This window comes from Monodon monoceros, unplaced genomic scaffold (genome assembly GCF_005190385.1).
Source record: "Monodon monoceros isolate NGI ecotype Baffin Bay Population unplaced genomic scaffold, NGI_Narwhal_1 Super_Scaffold_18, whole genome shotgun sequence".
In the NCBI taxonomy this organism is placed as follows: domain Eukaryota; kingdom Metazoa; phylum Chordata; class Mammalia; order Artiodactyla; family Monodontidae; genus Monodon; species Monodon monoceros.
In genome coordinates this window covers 48,312,293-48,335,899 of record NW_021703774.1, presented here as the reverse complement: position 1 = coordinate 48,335,899, position 23,607 = coordinate 48,312,293, and the positions used below count along the sequence as shown (strand labels likewise).

The 23,607-nt window shown below is 39.8% G+C and overlaps 1 protein-coding gene across 7 annotated transcripts in view; it reads left to right on the top strand.

The window, feature by feature from the left end:
- The window catches only part of CEP350 (centrosomal protein 350), a 136,941-nt gene extending 118,570 nt beyond the window's left edge, over positions 1–18,371 (top strand). For 6 of the 7 annotated variants that reach the window (XM_029227710.1, XM_029227707.1, XM_029227708.1 and 3 more), the window contains 2 exons: positions 8,711–8,833; positions 14,486–18,371. In XM_029227710.1, coding sequence (XP_029083543.1) covers positions 8,711–8,833; positions 14,486–14,650 — 288 coding nt within the window. In that variant the 3' untranslated portion in view covers positions 14,651–18,371. The remainder of the gene's footprint in view (positions 1–8,710; positions 8,834–14,485) is intronic. The other variant, XR_003794335.1, reaches the window with a different exon arrangement.
- Positions 18,372–23,607: the final 5,236 nt, after the last annotated feature.

Below are 23,607 nucleotides of genomic sequence, written 5' to 3'. Positions count from 1 at the left end.
AGAGGGAGTCCGGGGAAAAGTCTGGACCTACCGAAAAGGCAAGAGACTTTTTCTTCCCTCTTTGTTTCCTGGTGCGTGAGGAGAGGGGATTAAGAGCACTGCTTAAAGGAGCTCCAGAGACGGGCGCGAGCCGCGGCTAACAGCGCAGACCACAGAGACAGGCATGAGACGCTAAGGCTGCTGCTGCCACCACCAGGAAGCCTGTGTGCAAGCACAGGTCACTCTCCACACCTCCCTTCCGGGGTGCCTGTGCAGCCCGCCACTGCCAGGGTTTCAGGATCCAGGGACAACTACCCCGGGAGAACGCACAGCGCGCCTCAGGCTGGTGCAAAGTCACGCTGCCCTCTGCTGCCACAGGCTCGCCCAGCACTCCGTACCCCTCCCTCCCGCCGGCCTGAGTGAGACAGAGCCCCCAAATCAGCAGCTCCTTTAACCCCGTCCTGTCTGAGCAAAGAACAGACGCCCTCCAGTGACCTACATGAAGAGGCGGGGCCAAATCCAAAGCTGAACCCCGGGAGCTCTGCGAACAAAGAAGAGAAAGGGAAATCTCTCCCAGCAGCCTCAGTAGCAGCAGATTAAATCTCCACAATCAACTTGATGTACCTGCATCTGTGGAATACCTGAATAGACAACGAATCATCCCAAATTGAGGAGGTGGACTTTGAGAGCAAGATTTATTATTTTTTCCCCTTTTCCTCTTTTTGTGAGTGTGTATGTGTATGCTTCTGTGTGAGATTTTGTCTGTATAGCTTTGCTTTCACCATTTGTCCTAGGGTTCTATCCGTCCGTTTTTTGTTTTACTTTTTAAAAAAACTTTTTTTCTTAATAATTATTTTTTTATTTTAATAACTTTATTTTATTTTACCTTACTTTATTTTATTTTATCCTCTTTCTTTCTTTCTTTCTACTTTTTCTCCCCTTTATTCTAAGCCGTGTGGATGAAGGCTCTTGGTGCTGCAGCCAGGAGTCAGTGCTGTGCCTCTGAGGTGGGAGAGCCAACTTCAGGACACTGGTCCACAAGAGACCTCCCAGCTCCACGTAATATCAAACGGTGAAAGTCTCCCAGAGATCTCCATCTCAACACCAACACCCAGCTTCACTCAACAACCAGCAAGCTACAGTGCTGGACACCCTATGCCAAACAACTAGCAAGAGAGGAACACAACCCCACCCATTAGTAGAGAGGCTGCCTAAAATCATAATAAGTCCACAGACACCCCAAAACACACCACCAGACGTGGACCTGCCCACCAGAAAGACAAGATCCAGCCTCATCCACCAGAACACAGGCACTAGTCCCCTCCACCAGGAAGCCTACGCAACCCACTGAGCCAACTTTAGCCACTGGGGACAGACACCAAAAACAACGGAAACTATGAACCCTGCACAAAGGAGACCCCAAACACAGTAAGATAAGCAAAATGAGAAAACACGCAGCAGATGAAAGAGCAAGATAAAAACCCACCAGACCCAACAAATGAAGAGGAAATAGGCAGTCTACCTGAAAAAGAATTCAGAATAATGATAGTAAAGATGATCCAAAATCTTGGAAATAGAATAGAGAAAATGCAAGAAACATTTAACAAGGACCTAGAAGACCTAAAGATGAAACTAGCAACGATGTACAACACAATAAATGAAATTAAAAATACTCTAGAAGGGAGCAATAGCAGAATAACTGAGGCAGAAGTATGGATAAGTGACCTGGAAGATAAAATAGTGGAAATAACTACTGCAGAGCAGAATAAAGAAAAAGGAATGAAAAGAACTGAGGACAGTCTCAGAGACCTCTGGGACAACATTAAAAGCACCAACATTCGAATTATAGGGTTCCAGAAGAAGAAGAGAAAAAGAAAGAGACTGAGAAAATATTTGAAGAGATTATAGTTGAAAACTTCCCTAATATGGGAAAGGAAATAGTTAATCAAGTCCAGGAAGCACAGAGAGTCCCATACAGGATAAATCCAAGGAGAAATATGCCAAGACACATATTAATCAAACTGTCAAAAATTAAATACAAAGAAAACATATTAAAAGCACCAAGAGAAAAACAACAAATAACACACGAGGGAATCCCCATAAGGTTAACAGCTGATCTCTCAGCAGAAACTCTGCAAGCTAGAACGGACTGGCAAGACATATTTAAAGTGATGAAGGAGAAAAACCTACAACCAAAATTACTCTACCCAGCAAGGATCTCACTCAGATTTGATGGAGAAATTAACACCTTTACAGATAAGCAAAAGCTGAGAGAGTTCAGCACCACCAAACCAGCTTTACAACAAATGCTAAAGGATCTTCTCTAGACAAGAAACACAAGAGAAGGAAAAGACCTACAATAACAAACCCAAAACAAGAGAATGGGAATAGGAACATACATATCGATAATTACCTTAAATGTAAATGGATTAAATGCTCCCACCAAAAGACACAGATTGGCTGAATGGATACAAAAACAAGACCATATATATGCTGTCTACAAGAGACCCACTTCACACCTAGAGACACATACAGACTGAAAGTAAGGGGATGGAAAAAGATATTCCATGCAAATGGAAACCAAAAGAAAGCTGGAGTAGCAATTCTCATATCAGACAAAATAGACTTTAAAATAAAGACTATTACAAGAGACAAAGAAGGACACTACATAATGATCAAGGGATCAATCCAAGAAGAAGATATAACAATTGTAAATATGTATGCACCTAACGCAGGAGCACCTCAATACATAAGGCAAATACTAACAGCCATAAAAGGGGAAATCGACAGTAACACATTCATAGTAGGGGACTTTAACACCCCACTTTCACCAAAGGACAGATCATCCAAAATGAAAATAAGAAAACACAAGCTTCAAATGATACATTAAAAAAGATGGACTTAATTGATATTTATAGGACATTCCATCCAAAAACAACAGAATACACATTTTTCTCAAGTGCTCATGCAACATTCTCCAGGATAGATCATATCTTGGGTCACAAATCAAGCCTTGGTAAATTTAAGAAAATCGAAATTGTATCAAGTATCTTTTCTGACCACAATGCTATGAGACTAGATATCAATTACAGGAAAAGACCTGTAAAAAATACAAACACATGGAGGCTAAACAATACACTACTTAATAACGAAGTGATCACTGAAGAAATCAAAGAGGAAATCAAAAAATACCTAGAAACAAATGACAATGGAGACACGATGACCCAAAACCTATGGGATGTAGCAAAAGCAGTTCTAAGAGGGAAGTTCATAGCAATACAATCCTACCTCAAGAAACAGGAAACATCTCAAATAAACAACCTAACCTTACACCCAAAGCAATTAGAGAAAAAAGAACAAAAAACCCCCAAAGTTAGCAGAAGGAAAGAAATCATAAAGGTCAGATCAGAAATAAATGAAAAAGAAATGAAGGAAATGATAGCAAAGATCAATAAAACTAAAAGCTGGTTCTTTGAGAAGATAAACAAAATTGTTAAACCATTAGCCAGACTCATCAAGAAAAAAAGGGAGAAGACTCAATAGAATTAGAAATGAAAAAGGAGAAGTAAGAACTGACACTGCAGAAATACAAAAGATCATGAGGGATTACTACAGGCAACTCTATGCCAATAAAATGGACAACCTGGAAGAAATGGACAAGTTGTTAGAAATGCACAACCTGCCAAGGCTGAATCAGGAAGAAATAGAAAATATGAACAGACCAATCACAAGCACTGAAATTGAAACTGTGATTAAAAATCTTCCAAAAAACGAAAGCCCAGGACCAGATGGCTTCACAGGCGAATTCTATCAAACATTTAGAGAAGAGCTAGCACCTATCCTTCTCAAACTCTTCCAAATTATAGCAGATGGAGGAACATTCCCAAACTCATTCTACGAGGCCACCATCACCTTGATACCAAAACCAGACAAGGATGTCAAAAAGAAAGAAAACTACAGGCCAATATCACTGATGAACACAGATGCAAAAATCCTCAACAAAATACTAGCAAACAGAATCCATCAGGACATTAAAAGGATCATACACCATGATCAAGTGGGGTTTATTCCAGGAATGCAAGGATTCTTCAATATACGCAAATCAATCAGTGTGATACACCATATTAACAAATTGAAGGGGAAAAACCATATGGTCATCTCAATAGATGCAGAGAAAGCTTTTGACAAAATTCAACACCATTTATGATAAAAACCCTCCAGAAAGTAGGCATAGAGGGAACTTTCCTCAACATAGTAAAGGCCATATATGACAAACCCACCGCCACCATCGTCCTCAATGGTGAAAAACTGAAAGCATTTCCACTAAGATCAGGAGCAAGACAAGGTTGCCCACTCTCACCACTCTTATTCAACATAGTTTTGGAAGTTTTAGCCACAGCAATCAGAGAAGAAAAGGAAATAAAAGGAATCCAAATTGGAAAAGAAGAAGTGAAGCTGTCACTGTTTGCAGATGACATGATGCTATACATAGAGAATCCTAAAGATGCTACCAGAAAACTACTAGAGCTAATCAATGAATTTGGTAAAGTAGCAGATACAAAATTAATGCACAGAAATCTCTGGCATTTCTATACACTAATGATGAGAAATCTGAAAGTGAAATCAAGAAAACACTCCCATTTACCGTTGCAACAAAAAGAATAAAATATCTTGGAATAAACCTACCTAAGGAGACAAAAGACCTGTATGCAGAAAATTATAAGACACTGATGAAAGAAATTAAGGATGATACAAATAGATGGAGAGATACACCATGTCCTTGGATTGGAAGAATCAACATTGTGAAAATGACTCTACTACCCAAAGCAATCTACAGATTCAATGCAATCCCTATCAAACTACCACTGGCATTTTTCACAGAAGTAGAACAAAAAATTTCACAATTTGTATGGAAACACAAAAGACCCCGAATAGCCGAAACAATCTTGAGACCGAAAAACAGAGCTAGAGGAATCAGCCTCCCTGACTTCAGACTATACAACAAAGCTACAGTAATCAAGACAGTATGGTACTGGCACAAAAACAGAAATATAGATCAATGGAACAGGATAGAAAGCCCAGAGATAAACCCACGCACATATGGTCACCTTATCTTTGATAAAGGAGGCAGGAATGTACAGTGGAGCAAGGACAGCCTCTTCAATAAGTGGTGCTGGGAAAACTGGACAGGTACATGTAAAAGTATGAGATTAGATCACTCCCTAACACCATACACAAAAATAAGCTCAAAATGATTAAAGACCTAAATGTAAGGCCAGAAACTATCAAACTCTTAGAGGAAAACATAGGCAGAACACTCTATGTCATAAATCACGGCAAGATCCTTTTTGACCCACCTCCTAGAGAAATGGAAATAAAAACAAAAATAAACAAATGGGACCTAATGAAACTTCAAAGCTTTTGCACAGCAAAGGAAATCATAAACAAGACCAAAAGACAACCCTCAGAATGGGAGAAAATATTTACAAATGAAGCGACTGACAAAGGATTAATCTCCAAAAAATTTACAAGCAGCTCATTCAGCTCAATAACAAAAAACAAACAACCCAATCCCAAAATGGGCAGAAGACCTAAATAGACATTTCTCCAAAGAAGATATACAGACTGCCAACAAACACATGAAAGAATGCTCAACATCATTAATCATTAGAGAAATGCAAATCAAAACTACAATGAAATATCATCTCACACCAGTCAGAATGGCCATCATCAAAAAATCTAGGAACAATAAATGCTGGAGAGGGTGTGGAGAAAAGGGAACACTCTTGCACTGCTGGTGGGAATGTGAATTGGTACAGCCACTATGGAGAACAGTATGGAGGTTCCTTAGAAAACTACAAATAGAACTGCCATATGACCCAGCAATCCCACTACTGGGCATATACCCTGAGAAAACCAGAATTCAAAAAGAGTCATGTATCAAAATGTTCATTGCAGCTCTATTTACAATAGCCAGGAGATGGAAACAACCTAAGTGTCCCATCATCGGATGAATGGATAAAGATGATGTGGCACATATATACAATGGAATATTACTCAGCCATAAAAAGAAATGAAGTTGAGCTATTTGTAATGAGGTGGATGGACCTAGAGTCTGTCATACAGAGTGAAGTAAGTTAGAAAGAGACATACCGTTTGCTAACACATATATATGGAATTTAAGGGGAAAAAATGTCATGAAGAACCTAGGGGTAAGATGGGAATAAAGACACAGACCTACTAGAGAATGGACTTGAGGATATGGGGAGGGGGAAGGGTAAGCTGTGACAAAGCGAGAGAGTGGCATGGACATATATACACTACTAAACGTAGTGTATATATATGTATATATACCAAAGAGAGTGGCATGGACATATATACACTACCAAACGTAAAATAGCTAGTGGGAAGCAGCCGCATAACACAAGCTCGGTGCTTCGTGACCACCTAGAGGGGTGGGAGGGAGGGAGACGCAAGAGGGAAGAGATATGGTAACATATGTATATGTATAACTGATTCATTTTGTTATAAAGCAGAAACTAACACACCATTGTAAAGCAGTTATACTCCAATAAAGATGTAAAAAAGGGCTGCCCTAGTGGCGCAGTGGTTCAGAGTTCGCCTGCCGATACAGGGGACACGGGTTTGTGCACCGGTCCGGGAAGATCCCACCTGCCGCGGAGCAGCTGGGCCCGTGAGCCGTGGCCGCTGAGCCTGCGCGTCCGGTGCCTGTGCTCCGCGACGGGAGAGGCCTTAGCGGTGAGAGCCCTGCGTACCGCAAAAAAAAAAAAATGAAAAACAAAAATCACATTGGTGGAAATCTCTCTGCCTGTTTACCTATTTTTAAAATATAGCAAAGGTAGTATTTTCATTGCAGTGCCTCTCAAACTTTAATGTGCATCTGAGTCATCTGGGGATTTTGGTAAAATGCAGATTCCTTACTGAGTAGATCTGCAGTAGGACTGAAAATTCTGCATTTCTAGCAGGCTTCCAGGTGTTGCTGATGTTTCTGGTCCTAGGATCATTTTGAGTAGCAAGACTCTAGAGTTATGATTCTCAAACTTATTTGATCATAAGAAGCTTTTTTTTTCCCCTAGAGAGTATACGTCCAATTACTTATCTTACTGGTGTATTTTCTTACATCATCCAGTAGTATATGTGGACTATCAAAATACATTAAAGGAACATATACATTTTTCTGGTATATAATGTGAGGGGAGGCATTGTCTAAGCAATTTAGTCTTTTTTTTTCTTGAGACATAATTGACACGTAACATGTTAGTTTCAGGATTCCATCTTTGTATGTATTGTGAATAGAGCACCACAGTGAGTCTGGTTAACATGCATCACCACACATACGATAGTTACAGTTGTTTTTTTCTCTTGTGGTGGGAACTTTTAAGATCTCCTCTGTTAGCACCTTTGAAATATATAATACAGTATTAACTGTAGAAAGCTTTTAGAAATATTTTGTACTGACAGAATACCAGCAGACATTTATGAGATATAATGTATGCTTATATCGAGGGTAGGCAAACTAGAGCCCACAGGCCAAATCCAGCCCACCACATGTTTTTAAAAATAAAGTTGTATTGGACCGTAGCCACACCTAGTTACTTATATATTGTCCATGGCTGCTTTCCTGCTACACCAGCAGAGTTGAGTAGTTGCAATAGAGACCATATGGCCCACAAAGCCTGAAATATTTACAGTCTGGTCCTTCACAGAAAAAGTTTGCTGACCCTTGCTTAGATTAAAGTAAGCAGAAAATAAAAAGTTTTCAAAGATTGACTTGATAGATTTAAAAAAAAAACAACTTTTAAAATGATTTTCAACTTTGAGGAATGGAGCATCAGAACCACCTGAGGAGCTTTTTCAAAACACTGGTGCACTTCATTCCTTTCAGCCCTCAGCAGTTGATACATCCTTGAATGCGTGAGTGTGTGTGTGTGTGTGTGTGTGTAGGTGGGGAGTGGTGTGGTTTGGGGGACATTGGTAGTTTGAGAATCTTCTCAAATGATTCTGATTCATAAATGTGTTCTTTCCCCTATTAAGACATTTTTTAATAGAAGAACCATAAAAACCCATTATTTTATTAATAACAAAGAACAGATACATTGAAATAAGACAAGGTACATAATATATACCAGCATTCATCAGAATGCATACATCATTATAACACACAATGATGCTGCCTTCCAATTTTAATATTGCTATAGCATTTTGTAAAGTTTTTTTTAAGGGTGATAGTTCAAATATTGTTAGCATTGAAATTACCATGCTTCTCATACCGAAGTGTTGATTAATAATTTTTTAATATAATGTATTCGAATCTTGGTGCTTCAAAATAAGCTATCCCAGCCAAAGCCTTGTACTTTACTCATGTTTCAGGTTCAGGGATTTATTTTATACTTTGTTTTGTAGTTTTGCCAGCTTGAAGTTAGCTAATGGTGGTTCTTGGGTAGAGGGGATTCTAAAGTGATTTTTCTTTGCAGATTCATCAATGGGTTTTACTTTTTTTATGTTGTGTAGGAACAAAAATTGTTTAAGTGGATAAAGTCTGAGCATTTGGGAATGCTTTTCTCTTCAGATTGCTAAGTGGAATTGTAAGGGAAAGAAGTTTGTATGATTTTTTTATAAATATTGTATTCTTAACAAAAATCTCTTTACTGCATTATAAGCACTAAATCTCAAGAACTTTGTGTTTCATTCATTTCACTTATTTTCACAGAACTTCATAGCAACCGAAGTACTCAAGCTGTTCAGTCTTAAAAAGGAGCCAAACCACAAAACAGATTGGCAGAAAATGATGAAATTTGGAAGAAAGAAAAGAGACCGAGTGGATCATATCCTGGTCAGTGTATATAACTGAACTATTTTTATTTTGACCATCTTTTCCAAAATCAGAATGTAGTTAGATTTTAAAAGGAAAGGGAATATAATTGATCTTAAGTCTATGACAGTAAATTCTTAAAGCCCTCGTGTGCTGCATTTCTTTCTGCCCCTCAGTTTTGGAAATTGCTTTCTTTTGAATTCAGTAGATGAATATTTAACTTAACAGTATTTTTGTGGGTGTGGAGAACTTGAGAAATAAAAAGTTGAGTGGAAGCAAACTTAAGGTTCTGAATTGAAGAGACCAGTGTGGACTAGGGCCAGACTCCCTGAGTTTAGATCCCTGTTCTGGCACTTTACTTGGTGTGTAATCTTGGACAGATTAACCTCTTTGTGCCGCATTTTCCTATCTGCAAAATGAAGATGATATAATAGTACCTACCTGATAAAATTATTAAGAGAATTAATTGAGTATTTATATATGTGTATAGAACAGTGCCCTGCACGTAACTCAATAAATATTAGCTGTTATTTCATCATCATTATTATTATCCAGAACTTTAGCTGAATAGGGGTTATTCCATTTTGCAATGTATTTTCTATCATTAGAGAAGTGCCTATCAAACAACAACACCAAAAAAAAGAAAAAAGGAAGGGGGAAAAAAGGTCTTTTATTCTTTCTTCCCTAAAAGAATGTTAAGATGTTAAGTAGTAGCAGACCTTAGGAAATTCAGATGTTAATTGATTCAGGTTTATTTCCAGATATTTTCTCTCTGGACTTTATATCTTGTCTATATTTATATTCATATCATGAAAAAAAACTGTAATGCTTAAATTTATCAGTTTTCCCCAAGTATGTACCTTTCTAGTGCTTCATTTACTCAGTAATAACTTCACTAGATAAACATTTGTTAAACATTCTTTCTCATGTCTTACTTGATCCTCACAATAGTTGTATGAGGTAGGATGGACTAATGTTACTCTGTTTTACAAATGAGAAAGTTTAGATTCAAAGATACTAAGTAACTTGCCCATCAAATAAGAGCCAGGACTTTAACCAATTAGTTCTTCATAGATCTTGGCCTCTCAAGGTGAACTTGCTCTCATATTTCTACAATAGCTTAGAGTTTGAGTTATTATTAATTACCAAGATGTTACTTCTTCCACTTTTTAAGAAAAAAGCACATCAAGAGACATTCATTTACCCTACTATCAGTTGAATTGATCATATTCCCTATAAATCATCTCTGTGCATGCATTTAGTCAAGAATTGTGCTAATTAGGACTGATGTTACAATAGTAAGCAAAATAGACATAGACCCTGCCTTCATGGATTTACAGTTTGCTGGCAGAAGCTAGCCATTAATATATAATTTATACAAGTGTGTAATTATAAATTAAATGATAAAAATAGAAGAATAGGGAGCTGTTGTAAAAGCATATGGAGGAAACTGGTCTGATGAGGATGGTCAGGAAAGGCTTCCCTGAGGAAGTGACAGCTGAGCTGAGATCTTAAAGATGAATAAGCATTAACTGAGTTCCGTGATAGAAAGAAGAGCAATTCAGGGAGAGGAGACTACACGTGCGAAGTCCTGAAATGGGAAGGAGCATGGAACTGAAATGTCAGTGTGGCTGGAGAGTGAGTTGAAATACCTGGGCCTATGTAACTTTTTTCATGAGTTCACTCTTCTTAATGTTTAGTGAAATGATACTGTTAGCAACTTGAGTTAATTATTAACAAGAAATGCTAAATAAACTGGTCACCCTCCCCACTATTAGATTTAGCCACCTCTGGCATTTGGATATTCTAATGCTTGTACATTTTAGAGAGATTGAGATTTAAAACAACAGTTTTCATGACACATAAAACAAAAATTTTGCCACTAGTACAAAAGAAAAGGGTCTCAAAAATAGAAATTTCAAATACGTTTTAAAAATCATATTTATTATAAAATAATCATGCTCATTTTAGAAAATTTAAAATACTGATTAGTCAAAAGAAAATAATCATGACAACCTTATCACCTAGATAACTCTTAATTATTTTGATATATAGACTTAGAGTTTCTTTTTATACTGAGAATTTTTTTTAAACATTTGGGATCATAGTCTCTTTTGTATTCTGATTGTTTTTGCTTAATTAAACGTGGATGTTTTTCCTTATTTTTAAATGTTCCTTTATTTTATATCATTTTTATTTATTTTTCTTTTTTGCGGTACGCGGGCCTCTCACTGCTGTGGCCTCTCCCGCCGCGGAGCACAGGCTCCGGACGCCCAGGCTCAGCGGCCATGGCGCACAGGCCCAGCCGCTCCTCGGCATGTGGGATCCTCCCGGACCGGGGCACGAATCTGTGTCCCCTGCATCGGCAGGCGGACTCCCAACCACCACGCCACCAGGGAAGCCCTTTATATCATTTTTAAATAAATTTATTCCATTTTATTTTTTGTGGAAATATAGCAGTCCATTGTAGAATTATGTAACAAAACAGACAAAACTCAAGGAGCTTTTGCTCTAGTTAAGGAGACAGATAAGTAAGAAAAATAAATACAGAGAGAGGGAATAAGGGAATACTGGGGTGATTTGACGTACATTTTAACAGGACCCCTCTGGCTGCTGTGTTGAGGATAGACTGAAGCAAAGGTGGGAGTAAGGAGGCCAGGAGTATATTGTCATAATCCAGGCAAGTGATAATAGTGGCTAAGACCAGTTTGGTGGTATTGGAGATGGTGAGAACAGTTTTCAAAGCAGAACAACAGAACTGCTGATAAATCGAATGTGGAATATAAGAGAAAGAGAGGTATTAAGAATAACTCCATTGGGTTGATGTGAATCGCTGAGGAAGGGAATTGCCTTTTGCTGATTTGAGGAAGACTGAGAGAAGCAGGTTTGGAAGGAACATCAGGAGTTCTGTTTTGAATGTATTAAATTTGAAATGTCTAATAAACATCCAAATGGAGATACTGAGTAGGCTATTAGATATGAGCCTGGAGCTCAGGCAAGAGACGTAGGCTGGAGATGTGAATTCGGGAGTGGTGACATATAGATGGTAGTCAAAGCCAAGAAAGAGAGTGTAGACCAAGAGAGAGGAGGTCCAAGGACTGCTTCTTGACAAATTCCAATGTTTCGAGAGTTAAGGTGAGGAGGAACCAACAGAGACTAAGGAGCAGCCGATGGGTAGAACCAGGAGGGTGTGAGGTCCTGGAAGCCAGGTGAAAGTGTTTCAAGGGGGAAGAATGAATCACCTGTGTCAAGTGCTGCTCATTGGTCAAGTAAAATAACGACTGAGAATTTACCATTGGATTTAGCAATGTGGAGGTCTTTGTTGATCTTAACATCAATACAGGTAGTTTTTGTGGCATGGATAAAGTAAAAGCTTGATTTGAGTAGGTTTCAAGAGAGAATGAAAGACAAATTAAGGAGAGCAAAATTGGACACTTCAAACGAGTTTTTTTGTGAAGAGAAAAATGGAGGGAAATGGTAACAAGAGAAGGGCTCTTTTAGCTTGAAAGAGATATGCCGATAGGAAAAAATTGTGATGATGTAGAGGAGAAAGGAGAACTGCTGGAGCAGTGTTCCTGAATAGACACAGATGGAATCCATGCAAGTGGAGGGGTTGGCCTCAAACTGAATATCAGTTGCCCTTCTAAAACAATTCTAACATGATAACCTATTATATTTAATATTTCATAATAAACAGTTGCTTTTTCCAGATTAAGAAATGTATAATTTAGCTGTTGTTGCTTGGACTAGGAAAGTCCTTAATCAGTCTGTCTTTAGCCATTATGTGAGGTGAGTAAAATACAAAGAATGTATTTTTTAGATGTTAAAGGCCTCTGTTGGCCAAAAAAGAAGAGAAATCTTTTGGCTCTGGTTCTCCTTTACTATCCCCTTACCACTTCACAAAGATATTGATTAATTTACATCTTAAGTTGGCTAAGAATATGGGCTATTTTTAGCAGTGTATTCTCAAAGTATATATGATGTGGAATGAGTAAAAGTAATTAGACCAACTTTTGTATATCCTTTATATACAGTAGCCCTGGGAAATCTCCCTACTGTAGGTAGAATTGCATTTAAAATGACAAATCCTGTAGTGAAACTACCTAGCTAATGATTAAATCTCCTTTACAGATTAAGATCTGATAAGGTACTCAGCAGCTCCTGAGTTTTTACTTACTGTTGATAAGTTCTTTCTCATACTAAGCCTAAATTGGTTTTCACGTAATGAATTATAATTTGCTTTTACAGCTTTAAGGCTTTACATAACAATTTTAATTCTTCCTGCATGCCTTTGAAGCGGCTGTAATGTTTCTCAGTCTTTTTCTCCCTATTAAACATTGATATTCTCTCCTGTTGTCTGATAGCGTTTTTTTGAGCCCCTTTTAACTTCATCAGCTTTAGCTCTTTGTCAGTGTCCCTCCTTAAATACACTGCTCAGAATTGACCATATACAGGCATATCTCATTTTATTGCACTTTGCTTTATTGTGCTTCCTAGCTACTGCAGGGTTTTTTTGTTTGTTTGTTTGTTTTAACAAATTGAAGGTTTGTTGACGCCTTGCCACATACCCGTCAACCCCAGCCAAGGGTGCATGCCTGGCAGCGCTGCTCTCCCACACTCCAGAATGGTGTGGCCTCTCATCCAAGAGTCTTCTCGTTTCCTCGTGCCAGGAATCAGAGCACAGGTTCCCCTCTTCACTTCCGCTGCCTTTTTCAAGAGGAAATTGTGATAAGTGCAAGTTAGGAGCTTGTTGTCACATGGCTTTTGGCAAGTTAGACTTTTGGTTAGAGACCCTCGACACCGCAATTAACTTTGTTGAATTTGTGACTAAAACAGCGTTTACAATCTACTTTCTCCACCTGGCCTCCATCTCACTCACAATATCATTACATACAATAAGTCTAACATGTTTCTCTTATAAGTAGTTTTTAAAAATTTTATTGTAAACAAGCAAAACGTCTTGGGCAGTTCATTCTAATTTGATTCCTTTGGTTTACCTTAGGAATCCCCAAATCCGAAAATGCAAAAAGAGCATTTTATATAAAATATAATACAACAGTGACTTTTAAAATAAACTTAAGCAATAGTACATTTAAAGAATACTCCAATACCAAAAAAAAAATGGGGGGGGGGTGGAATTCCCTCACGGTCCAGTGGTTAGCACTTGGCGCTTTCACTGCTGAGGCCTGGGTTCAGTCCCTGGCCAGGGAACTAAGATCCCACAAGCCACGCGGTGTGGCCAAAGAAAAAAACAAAACTCCAATGAATATGAAATTTTACTCATTTATTTACATACTCCAGAATCGTATCTAATATTGTCTTTGGATATATGCATTTTATAATTGTAAATCCATATATCTGAAAATTTGCATTCTTCTACGTATTCTCCTATGTTGACAGAGACAACATTCTTGTAATCCTTAATATCTATAAAAATACTGGAATATTGTCAAGGTTGACAGATTTGAAGCCAGTTTTTATTCGACAGTTGAGTTTTTTCAAACTTTTTGCAGCTTTAAAAGAGCTATTGATGTCATCATATAAATTACCTTTTTTTCTCTGACTTATTTCCTTGGGTTGTAGTCCGACGCGTGGGGTTGCAAAGTTAGTATCATTGATTCCTAGCTTTTGTGTGACAGTGATTTTCTAACCTTTCTGTTTTCTAAATTCTAGGTACAGGAGCTCCACGAGGAGGAGGCACAGTGGGTGAACTATGATGAGGATGAGTTGTGTGTGAAGATGCAGCTAGCTGATGGCATCTTTGAGACCTTGATCAGAGATACTGTTGATGTTCTGAATCAGATCAGTGAAAAACAGGGGAGAATGCTACTTGTGTGACATCTTGCAAATAAATCGAACACTGAGTGCTAATATGAGTCCTGGGCCTTTCTGCCTCCTGATATACACCCCATCTCCATCATAGCAAGAGTGCTTCTGGACCTTGTACCTGTTCTTAAAGACTACTGGTTTGGAGTTCATGGGACAATGAGGTATATCTGGTATTACAGCCTTAGCCTTTAGAGACTGTCCACTGGAATAATTGGTTGTTTTCGGTGGGCAGGGTCTGATGTTGACACACAGTGTAATCCGACACCTCTTGTTAGCATCCCTACTGGGTCTCAGATGAGGGCTGAAAGCACCAGACTTACCTCTTAGCTTAGACTAGGGTATCATTTCCTTGAGTCTGAAGTCAAGCAAGAGAGGTATATAGATGTGCATCATACCATTTTTGAAATGTAATCCTGGTTTATACCATGAAAGTCATAAATGGACATTATAGTCTCTAAACAGTACTAAACCCTGAACTACTTTCAGATAGGCAAGTTTAGTAATGTGTGCCTATTTCCCATTGTGGAGTTCATTTCATTTTGTTTTGAAGACCATTTTCTTCCATTATTGCAGTTGAGCAGCACCAAGTGGACTGTCAAGTTAACAGACATCAGTGGTAGCCTTGCTTCCTGAGCATCATCTAAAGAATTTTAAACTTTTGCATTATTCTTAGTTTTTTCTCTGTGAGCATGCAAACAAAGAAGTGCCCCCACTGAAGACTGGGCTCACAGGACTGGTGCAGGGCTGGTTCTTCCACCCCTTGTCTACCCCTGCACTTTTCTTACTTCTTCTGAACCTCTGCCAGCTGCTCCCAGAATCACAGATCCTCAGGACCATCTCAGGCATCGAGGCATGGCAGAAGTGGAAATAATTCATTTTGGCCTTCAAACTTTAAGCTCCCATATCTCCCCAAGAAGTCAGAGACGCTGTTACTTGAATGATTTAGGAAATGAGTGTGTGCACCAAAGACAAAAAGATATTGTCTATTGTTTGTGTGCTTGTTTTACGCTATAGAACATTTTTTTAATTTATTTTAAGATAAATTATTAAGTTGAAAATGTATGTCCCTATTCAGAAGTGAAAGATTCTTCTTGTAATAGTTAAACTTCTGTCTTGAAGCTTCTATGGTTCGTAGTCTTTGCACAGGAAACTTACGGTTTTAACAAACCCATACACATATTGAAGAAGGCAGTTTAATTCAGTAAAAAGAAGATGAGCTCTTCTAAGATCACCTGCAGTAGCAGGAATGGGGTAAAATGATTTAAAGACACTGTAAAATTCAGTTCTGCCTCTCTTGCAGCATTGCTTCTCACAACTATTACCTGTATCTAAAAAAAATATATAGACTCCAGCTGCTATGTTAGAGCATGTGTGATGCTCTCCTGGGACCTCAGTACCCTGCCTTCTTGACTGGTTTCTCTGAATCAGTCCTATCCTTCTTCAAGTAATCTAGAAGAATGTGGATAATCTTAGGCGTGAATGTAAATGCCTTAATATTGAAGGTCCTGATTAGAAGCATGATATAAGACATCCACTGGATTCATACTTACAAATATCCTGGAATGTTATAACTTCAAAATATGTTAGGAAAACCCCAAAGATGGTATAATCTTTAAGTGTGCATGTTCATTCATTTCTGCCTCTTTCCTCCAAACTTGCCTTTGCGTCTCCAATGTTTCACTATGCACACTTCCATTCCTCTTTGGTTCCATCTTGTCATTATGAGAAACTTATTGAAATAATCATTGGAATACTTGCATTTTGCACAATGACTGGTATGATAGCTCTTGACAAATAAGGAAAGCACTGAAATGTTGTGATTGGGTCTCGGGAAATGCTCAGATTGATGTTGCCAGCATTTCTTCTAGGCTTTTGATGTTGAGCTCTAGTCTTGTAGCCATAATGAGCAAATTGACTAAGAGAAGCTAGGGTTTCTTGGGGTTATTAACCAGTAGTGTGGAGATATTATTTTCATGCGGCCAAGGAAAAGCGAAGCCTTTTCTTTTCAGTTTGTGTTATTTGGAAGACGGAAAAACATCTTGTCTACATCCTTTGGCTGTTTGTAGGATTACATAGTCCTTGTGATACTGAAACTTTACAGCTGCTGTAAATTTTTTATAAATGAATATGAAAATAATATAATAGGAATATAGGTTGTTTTTCTACATACTCATTATTTGGACCTAAATAAATTTTTAATAATGTTTATCTTTACTCTTTATGACATTGTGATTCCAAAAATGAAAAAAATGATATAAGTCCACGGAATCAGCAACCTGGACTTAAAGTTCCCTGGTAAGAATGCTGCCAAGAATGTGGCAGTAGCAGTCCTAACATACTCCAGCTGTCTTTACTGTCTTGAGAATCCTGGGTTCCAGATAAAAGAGGCAGGAATGGATCAGTCTTACTCTTTGCTAGAAATGATTATTCATAGTTTCGTAGCAGAAAACAAAGGAATCTATAATTAGCAGGTTTCTTATTGCTTTAACTATTTGGGTATAATTGAAAAGGGGTTAATTGTTAGCATTAGGAATGATAAACATGGATACCCAGCCACTCGTTCCATATTGGGATCTTTTTAATCAAGCTCTGCCTCTTAACCAAGAATCTAAATATTCCCTCTTTGTAATCTTTGTTCCTTCTCCCCACATTCCCATCCTCTTTCACTCTTTCTTCATAATTCCTCTAAGAAAAAGATCTTTGCATCAGCAGTAATATCTTTTAGAATAATAGCACTATCAGAATTTAGCAGTAAACCAACATATAGGCTTCAGATTTATTTCTGAGTCCAAAATAATTTGTGCTATCCAGGGTACTTCACTCTGGGTTAAATAAGTACAGGGTATAGATTCCCTCTTCAGGTCTAAACAGGAATTTTTACTCTAGGGAAAAGTGGGAAGAGCTCAAAAGTAGTTAATAAGGAAGGTAATTTGTGTTTCTTTTATGTAAAAGAAAGGAAAATTCCTTCTGTGACTACAGGTCTCTGAGAAATTACCTTTCAAAAGAGATTTCATCGCTCATGAGAGTGTTGTGGCCTATTGATAGAAACAATTTTGTTCACTTTCTTGTCTTGAAAAAAAAAGTGGCCTTAGCTTTTTGCAATACTTGAATAAAGTGTGTACTCGCACAGCGTTAGAGACTCATAACTTTTCTGCAAGAAGTTCAAACTTACATCTTCTTTTACTACCTTAAGAATACTAGTGAGTAAAACATTAATTCAAAGAGCAAATGATAGAAACTACAATGATGTTTAATGCAAATTGTAGAAATTTACATGTTTACAAATCATCTTAAACTGGTTGTGCAGCAATTCAATAAACTGTATTATAAAAATGTGAAGAAACAATGTAAACTGATGTAAAGGAGGTACTGTCATTTTAATTAACCTATATTTAATAGCTTTTCCCTCTGAACTTTGCAAAGCCTTCTCGGTAAACACATTGCAAAGCATTCCCTGGGAGGCCCCGCCTCCCTGTGTGTACTGTATTGTGCAGACATGAAAAACAAACCCGTTTACTGTGTATGTGTAAATAGCCTGGTCATCAGGCCTTTTTCAGTCAATAGTCACATCCAGTGCAACTTGGCACAGAAGACTTAGGGTGTGGTTTGTAAGTATGATCTGTAAAATAACTGGGATGAGTTCCCATGTACACCTGTGTAAATAGATTTGTTAACTGAAATGTACTTTAAGAAAAGATGAAATGTGTAAATAAACTGATTTGTAAATTAATTTCATGTCAGGTGTTCATTTTTTCACCTTCTGAGCCAAGTTTAGAAAGCTAGTCTCCATAAAATTCACTTCTGATCTGTTATTGGGTGGCAGAGCACTCATGATCGAGCAAAAGAGTAAAGACGAGCTGCGCGTAGGACCTGTTTACATAAATGCCATCCCCACGTCCATCTGAGCAGCCTGGGCTTTGACATTCATAACTCACTCCTTCAACAGTCCTTGCACCCACCTTCGTGTTCTGAGCGCTGTGCCCAGTGCAGTGGAGAGAGCAGACGACAGACATGATCCCTGACCTTGGGGAGCTTAAAGTCTAATGAAAGAGAGTCATCAAAAAATAATTTCAAAAACAATGTATGCCAAATTGCGGCAAGCCCTGCAAAGGAAGCATACGGTGGTTTGAGAATATATATTTAATACAAGGACCCAACAAGAGTAGGGGAGTGAGTCAGAGAAGAGTTCCCTGCTGAATTATAACTTTGTGTTCTATATCGATGGACTTCTCCCCTGTAATTCAAGGCAAATGTCTTTTCTCCCAAATGACTTGAATTCTGATCACCCTTTACAAAGTAACATATGGAAATGTCACACAATTAAGTGGGTGACAAGGAAGAACAACCATCTGATGAGGTGTGGCTATAATTTATTTCTAGAAATATAAGCTTGGAGATTAGAGCTAGAAGAATAAAAGAATTGCCAAGGTGGAAACGGTTGCCATTCAGGATTATGAATCATCTCTGGTCCAGCAAGTTAGACGTAACCACCATCATCTCACCTGAATTCCTCTGGTAGCCTCCTGATGGCTATCCCTCTTACAGCTTTAACTCCTACACAACCATGTACATTAAAGAAATTCTCAGAAAAAGATCCCATATTGCAGCAAGTTCTAAGTTCTTCTGACTCTTATAAAACATATTTGAGTGCCCACAATGTGCCAGATACTTTTTGTTGGTAAGTCACGATAGTAATGACAGCTTGAATCTTGGAAAAAAGACCAAGTACCTGTTTCCTTGAATCAAAATATATGAAAATAGTATTGATAGATGGGAGGATGGTGGTTGACACAGCAGAGCCAGGAATGGTGAGACCAACACTGGTGAGACTTACAGAGGTGAGTGCTGGAGAAGCAAGCCAGTGCTCTATAAAATCACAGAAAAGCTCAGAAATTGGAGGCAGCGACTGCCACAGAGAAAGCTGTGAGGTGTGGCATTGTTTCATTGGGTGGCCAGGCTGTGGAGCCAAGATTAAAAGGCAGGTAAGTGCTACCCAGGGGAGAGACCAGTGCGTAAATCCGAGGTCACTGAGAACAGACAGCAGCACCCCAAGCTCAAGGTACTGAGTTTCCTTACAGAAAGAGAGGAGAGAAAGCACACAACATCCGGTCCCTTGCAATGCTTTGGTCCCCCATGGCCAGCAGGTCCATCCGAGGCCTGGAAGCGTTCCAGGCCCAGGCCCATTCTTAGGTGACCGTGCAGGAGGGGAGAAGTTGCACATGATTGCCTTTCCCAACAGTCCACCCTGCCCAGCCACCGACAGAGCAGAGAAAAGGCACACCAAATCCGGTAGGACCATCATTTGCCCCAAGTCTGTAGGCGGAGCTGGGTCGATGGGCCCCTGAAATGCCCACATGAATACAGCTTGCTTACAGGGACTCCCTGTCACTTTGAGACAGCACTTTACCAGAGTCACTAGGAAAACCAGACCCAGGATGATCAACAGGCCTCCCTGGAGGATGGTCCTCAGCCAGAAACACCCAGTGCCTGGACTAAGCCAACTGAAGAGGTCTGAGTAGGGACTGCGTGTGCACAGATGATAACCATCCAGCCTGAGCAAGGCGCTTCTGCTTCCCCATGTTGCTGATATACCCACAGCAAGAGGCGTTGGCAATCACACAAACACCACCCCATTCTGAGGGCCATTCAGGAGGCCGTCACTACCTTGGCTATCGCATCGTGATTCTTATTGATCTAGAGGAAAGTCCAAGTCACTGTGTGCTGGCCAAGCCATTAAAACGGGAGTGTGGAACAGAGGGGCCATGTTCTGGGATGAGAAGCCCAGCATTGTTTGAGTTTGCCTCCTTTCCCGCTGGCTGTGCTGATTCTTATCAGAGTGTCGTACAAGTACCACAGAGGCTTCTTAGAAGTGAGAAGAAGACAAGTTAAAGTTCCCACCTCGCTCCCGCTCCAGGAAACTCCTGAAGCCGAAGATGTTCTCACCTACTACTTCTGTGGGATCCCTTGTTGCTTGACAAAACTTTCAGCCCAATCATCCAACCTGGGGAGGGAAGTCACACCCTGAACGAACTCGACATACTCTATAACATCACCCACTTGGGTCAGAGGTTCCAGCACAACCAGGGGAATCCTAGTGCCCCATGTTCTGCGTCCCTTCCCTGTTCCCATAGGGTCCCCCAGGAGGGAGGCACCTGACGGTAGCGTTGCCTCCACGTTTGAACGGAGAGCCCCTACTGGTGTGACACCACTGTGGCCCTGATCACAAGTCACCCTCAGGAAGTGTGTTCCAGCAGGAGAAAAAGAACGGTTGGGTGTCCCAGGACTGGGATTTGGCTGGTAAAGGCTAATCAGATAACGGCCTGGTCCTCCACCCACTCCAAGTTCAGTGTCACCCACTGTGTGTTGGAGTGTAGTGTTTAATGTTCAAATGACTTTTCCTAAGTGGGGGTACCATTAAGTTGGGGTTTTGATGGCTTTGTTGCCGATGTTTGAGCCACTCGCTTCAGTGTTTTTTGGGCCCATCTGTCTGGGGGGATGGGGAGCATGAAAGCTCTAGTGATGTCACAGGAGCACGTCCGTTACTGTGTTTTGGGGGCTGTGAATGTGGTGTCTGGACCACATGGGAATTTCTTTGGATATCTGAACATGTGGCAAAGTTGTTTCTTTAAGCTACAACAGTGGTCTCTGAGTCTACATAGCACACAAATATGTGTCCAGGCGTGAGTCACTGGGATCCGTGACTGGGGACTTGTGGTTCGATGTGGTCAATTTGCCATATTTGTGTTGGGCCTAAGCCTGCTTCATGTGGCCCAGTTTGCCATGTCGCACGGCCTGCCCTTGCTGACAGGAGTCACATGACTGTTCTATCTTTGACTTTCATTTTGGGGGGCGAGTCATTGTGAGTTGGTCCATTTTTATATCTGAGGTGGACATTTATGTTCCATTCTGTGATGGGCCCAATGGGCAGTCATGGTGATTTGCTAAGTGTATGTTAGTTTAGCTCATGAGTTCCATTTGTGTGTGTGGTTTTTTTCCATTGGTTCTTTGTTATAAGCATTAATATGAGTGATGAGTAGGGTTTTTGGGGTTTTTTTTTTTCAGTCACAAGCTATTGTCTGCAATTTTCATTTGATGATGTTGTCACCCAGGGAAGAAATCAAGGAGGTTGCTGAGAACAGACAAGAGTACCCCAGGCTCACGTGGTACCGTGTGTCCTTATAGCAAGAGAGGAGGAGGAGAGAAAGTGCACAAGATCCAGTCCCTTGCAATGCATTGGCCCCCTGTGGCCAGTGGCTCCACTCTGAAGCCGGTATGCACCCCACTTGGTGCTGCAGTGGAAGGACCCCAACCCCCCCATGGGGTCTGAAATACAGAAAGCTGGGGTCATGCCAGAGGGCCACTGACACCTGTGCTGAAGCAGAGCAAGGAGTACACGTTGAGTCTGAAGCAGGGAAAGGTGATGAGCCCGGCACAGGCTGTGAGGACTCTTATCTCTTGGTAAGGAAGTGGTCCAGGCCCAGGCCCATTCTTAGGTGACCATGCAGGAGGGGAGAAGCTGTGTGTGACTGTGTTTCCCAACGGGGATGAAAACAGAAATTGAAGTCTGAAGGGATCAAGTAGACTCCCCTGGCACCCAACCCCACCTAGAGGATCCAGGTCACTGATGATCCCTTCTCCAATGCCCTCAGGAGATAACTTATTGTCTGGAGAAATTGAACCAGAGAGGCCCTGAATTCAAGGACGCCAGGTACAACAGAGCACAAAAATGAGGCAACAGGCCAAAAATAAGGATTAAGTTAAAGTCTGTGGACTGAATGGAGAGATCCAGTCAAGGTTATTCAGAACTCCCTGTCCCAGGAAGAAGACTGGAGGACCCTCCTCTGGTAAAACAGAACAGCCTTGGAGGAAAGACCTGTAGTTACTGACATTTGGAGATTCCTCCAGAGAAAAAGTTGGATTGCCACCTGATCTCCTTCCAGTAAAGTTGACCAGTCGAAAGCCCCACCCATGCGTACTGAGTTACTCATCACATCTTTAGCACATCGCCCATGTGTGAACAAATCACCACCCATCCCCGGATTTGAGGGAAACCTCCTATGTGAAACAGACCAAACCAAAAGGAAAACAAAACAAAAAGAAATTCTGGTGAGACAACAGTGCATGGCACCGAAGAAGACATTCCAAGGCACAAAAACTGTAATTAAAATTAAAATTCTGAGATACCAGAAGCAATACTGCCTCCATAAAATAGGAATGACATGGTCTAAAAGAGTGAAGAGTCAGACAACAAGATAACAGCTCTTGAAAATTAAAAGCAGAGTAGCCATAATTTTAAACTTAATAGAAAATTAGAAGATAAAGTTGAGGAAGTCTTCCTGGAAAGTAAAACAAAAAGATTGATAAAAAATAGGAGAGAAACAGAGAAAATCAGAGAACCAATCCAGGAAATCCAACCCCTAATTAATTGGACATCTAACAAGAACAGAGAAAACAAGAGGAAATTATACCAGAAAAAATTCTGGAACTTAAATACATGAGTTTCCAGTTGGAAATGGTCCAATGGGTGCCCAGCACAATAAATAAACCCCCAGTGAGACACGTCACTGTGAACTATCAGAGCTCTGTGGGTAAAGAAACTATTCTAAAAGTTTCTGCAGAGAAAAATAAAATATTGCATACAAAGGATTAGGAATAAAAATATCATCACTCTCCTGAACAGAAACATTGGAGGCCTTAAGAAAATACAGCAGAATTTTCAAAAACTGAATGGAGATTATTTTCATCAAAAAGTCTACACTTGGCCAAACAACGAATCAAGTGTTAAGGCAGAATATGGACACTTTCAGAAATGCTAAATCCTTACTTCTCAAGCATTCTTTCTCATAAACCATGACAGCTAAAGACTTGGGATCCAGAAACAAGGGATCTATGCCAGGAAGACTGTGAGGGAAATTCCCAAGATGACTGCTGTCTTGCACACCTAGAGAGCTGTCAGTCCAGATTAA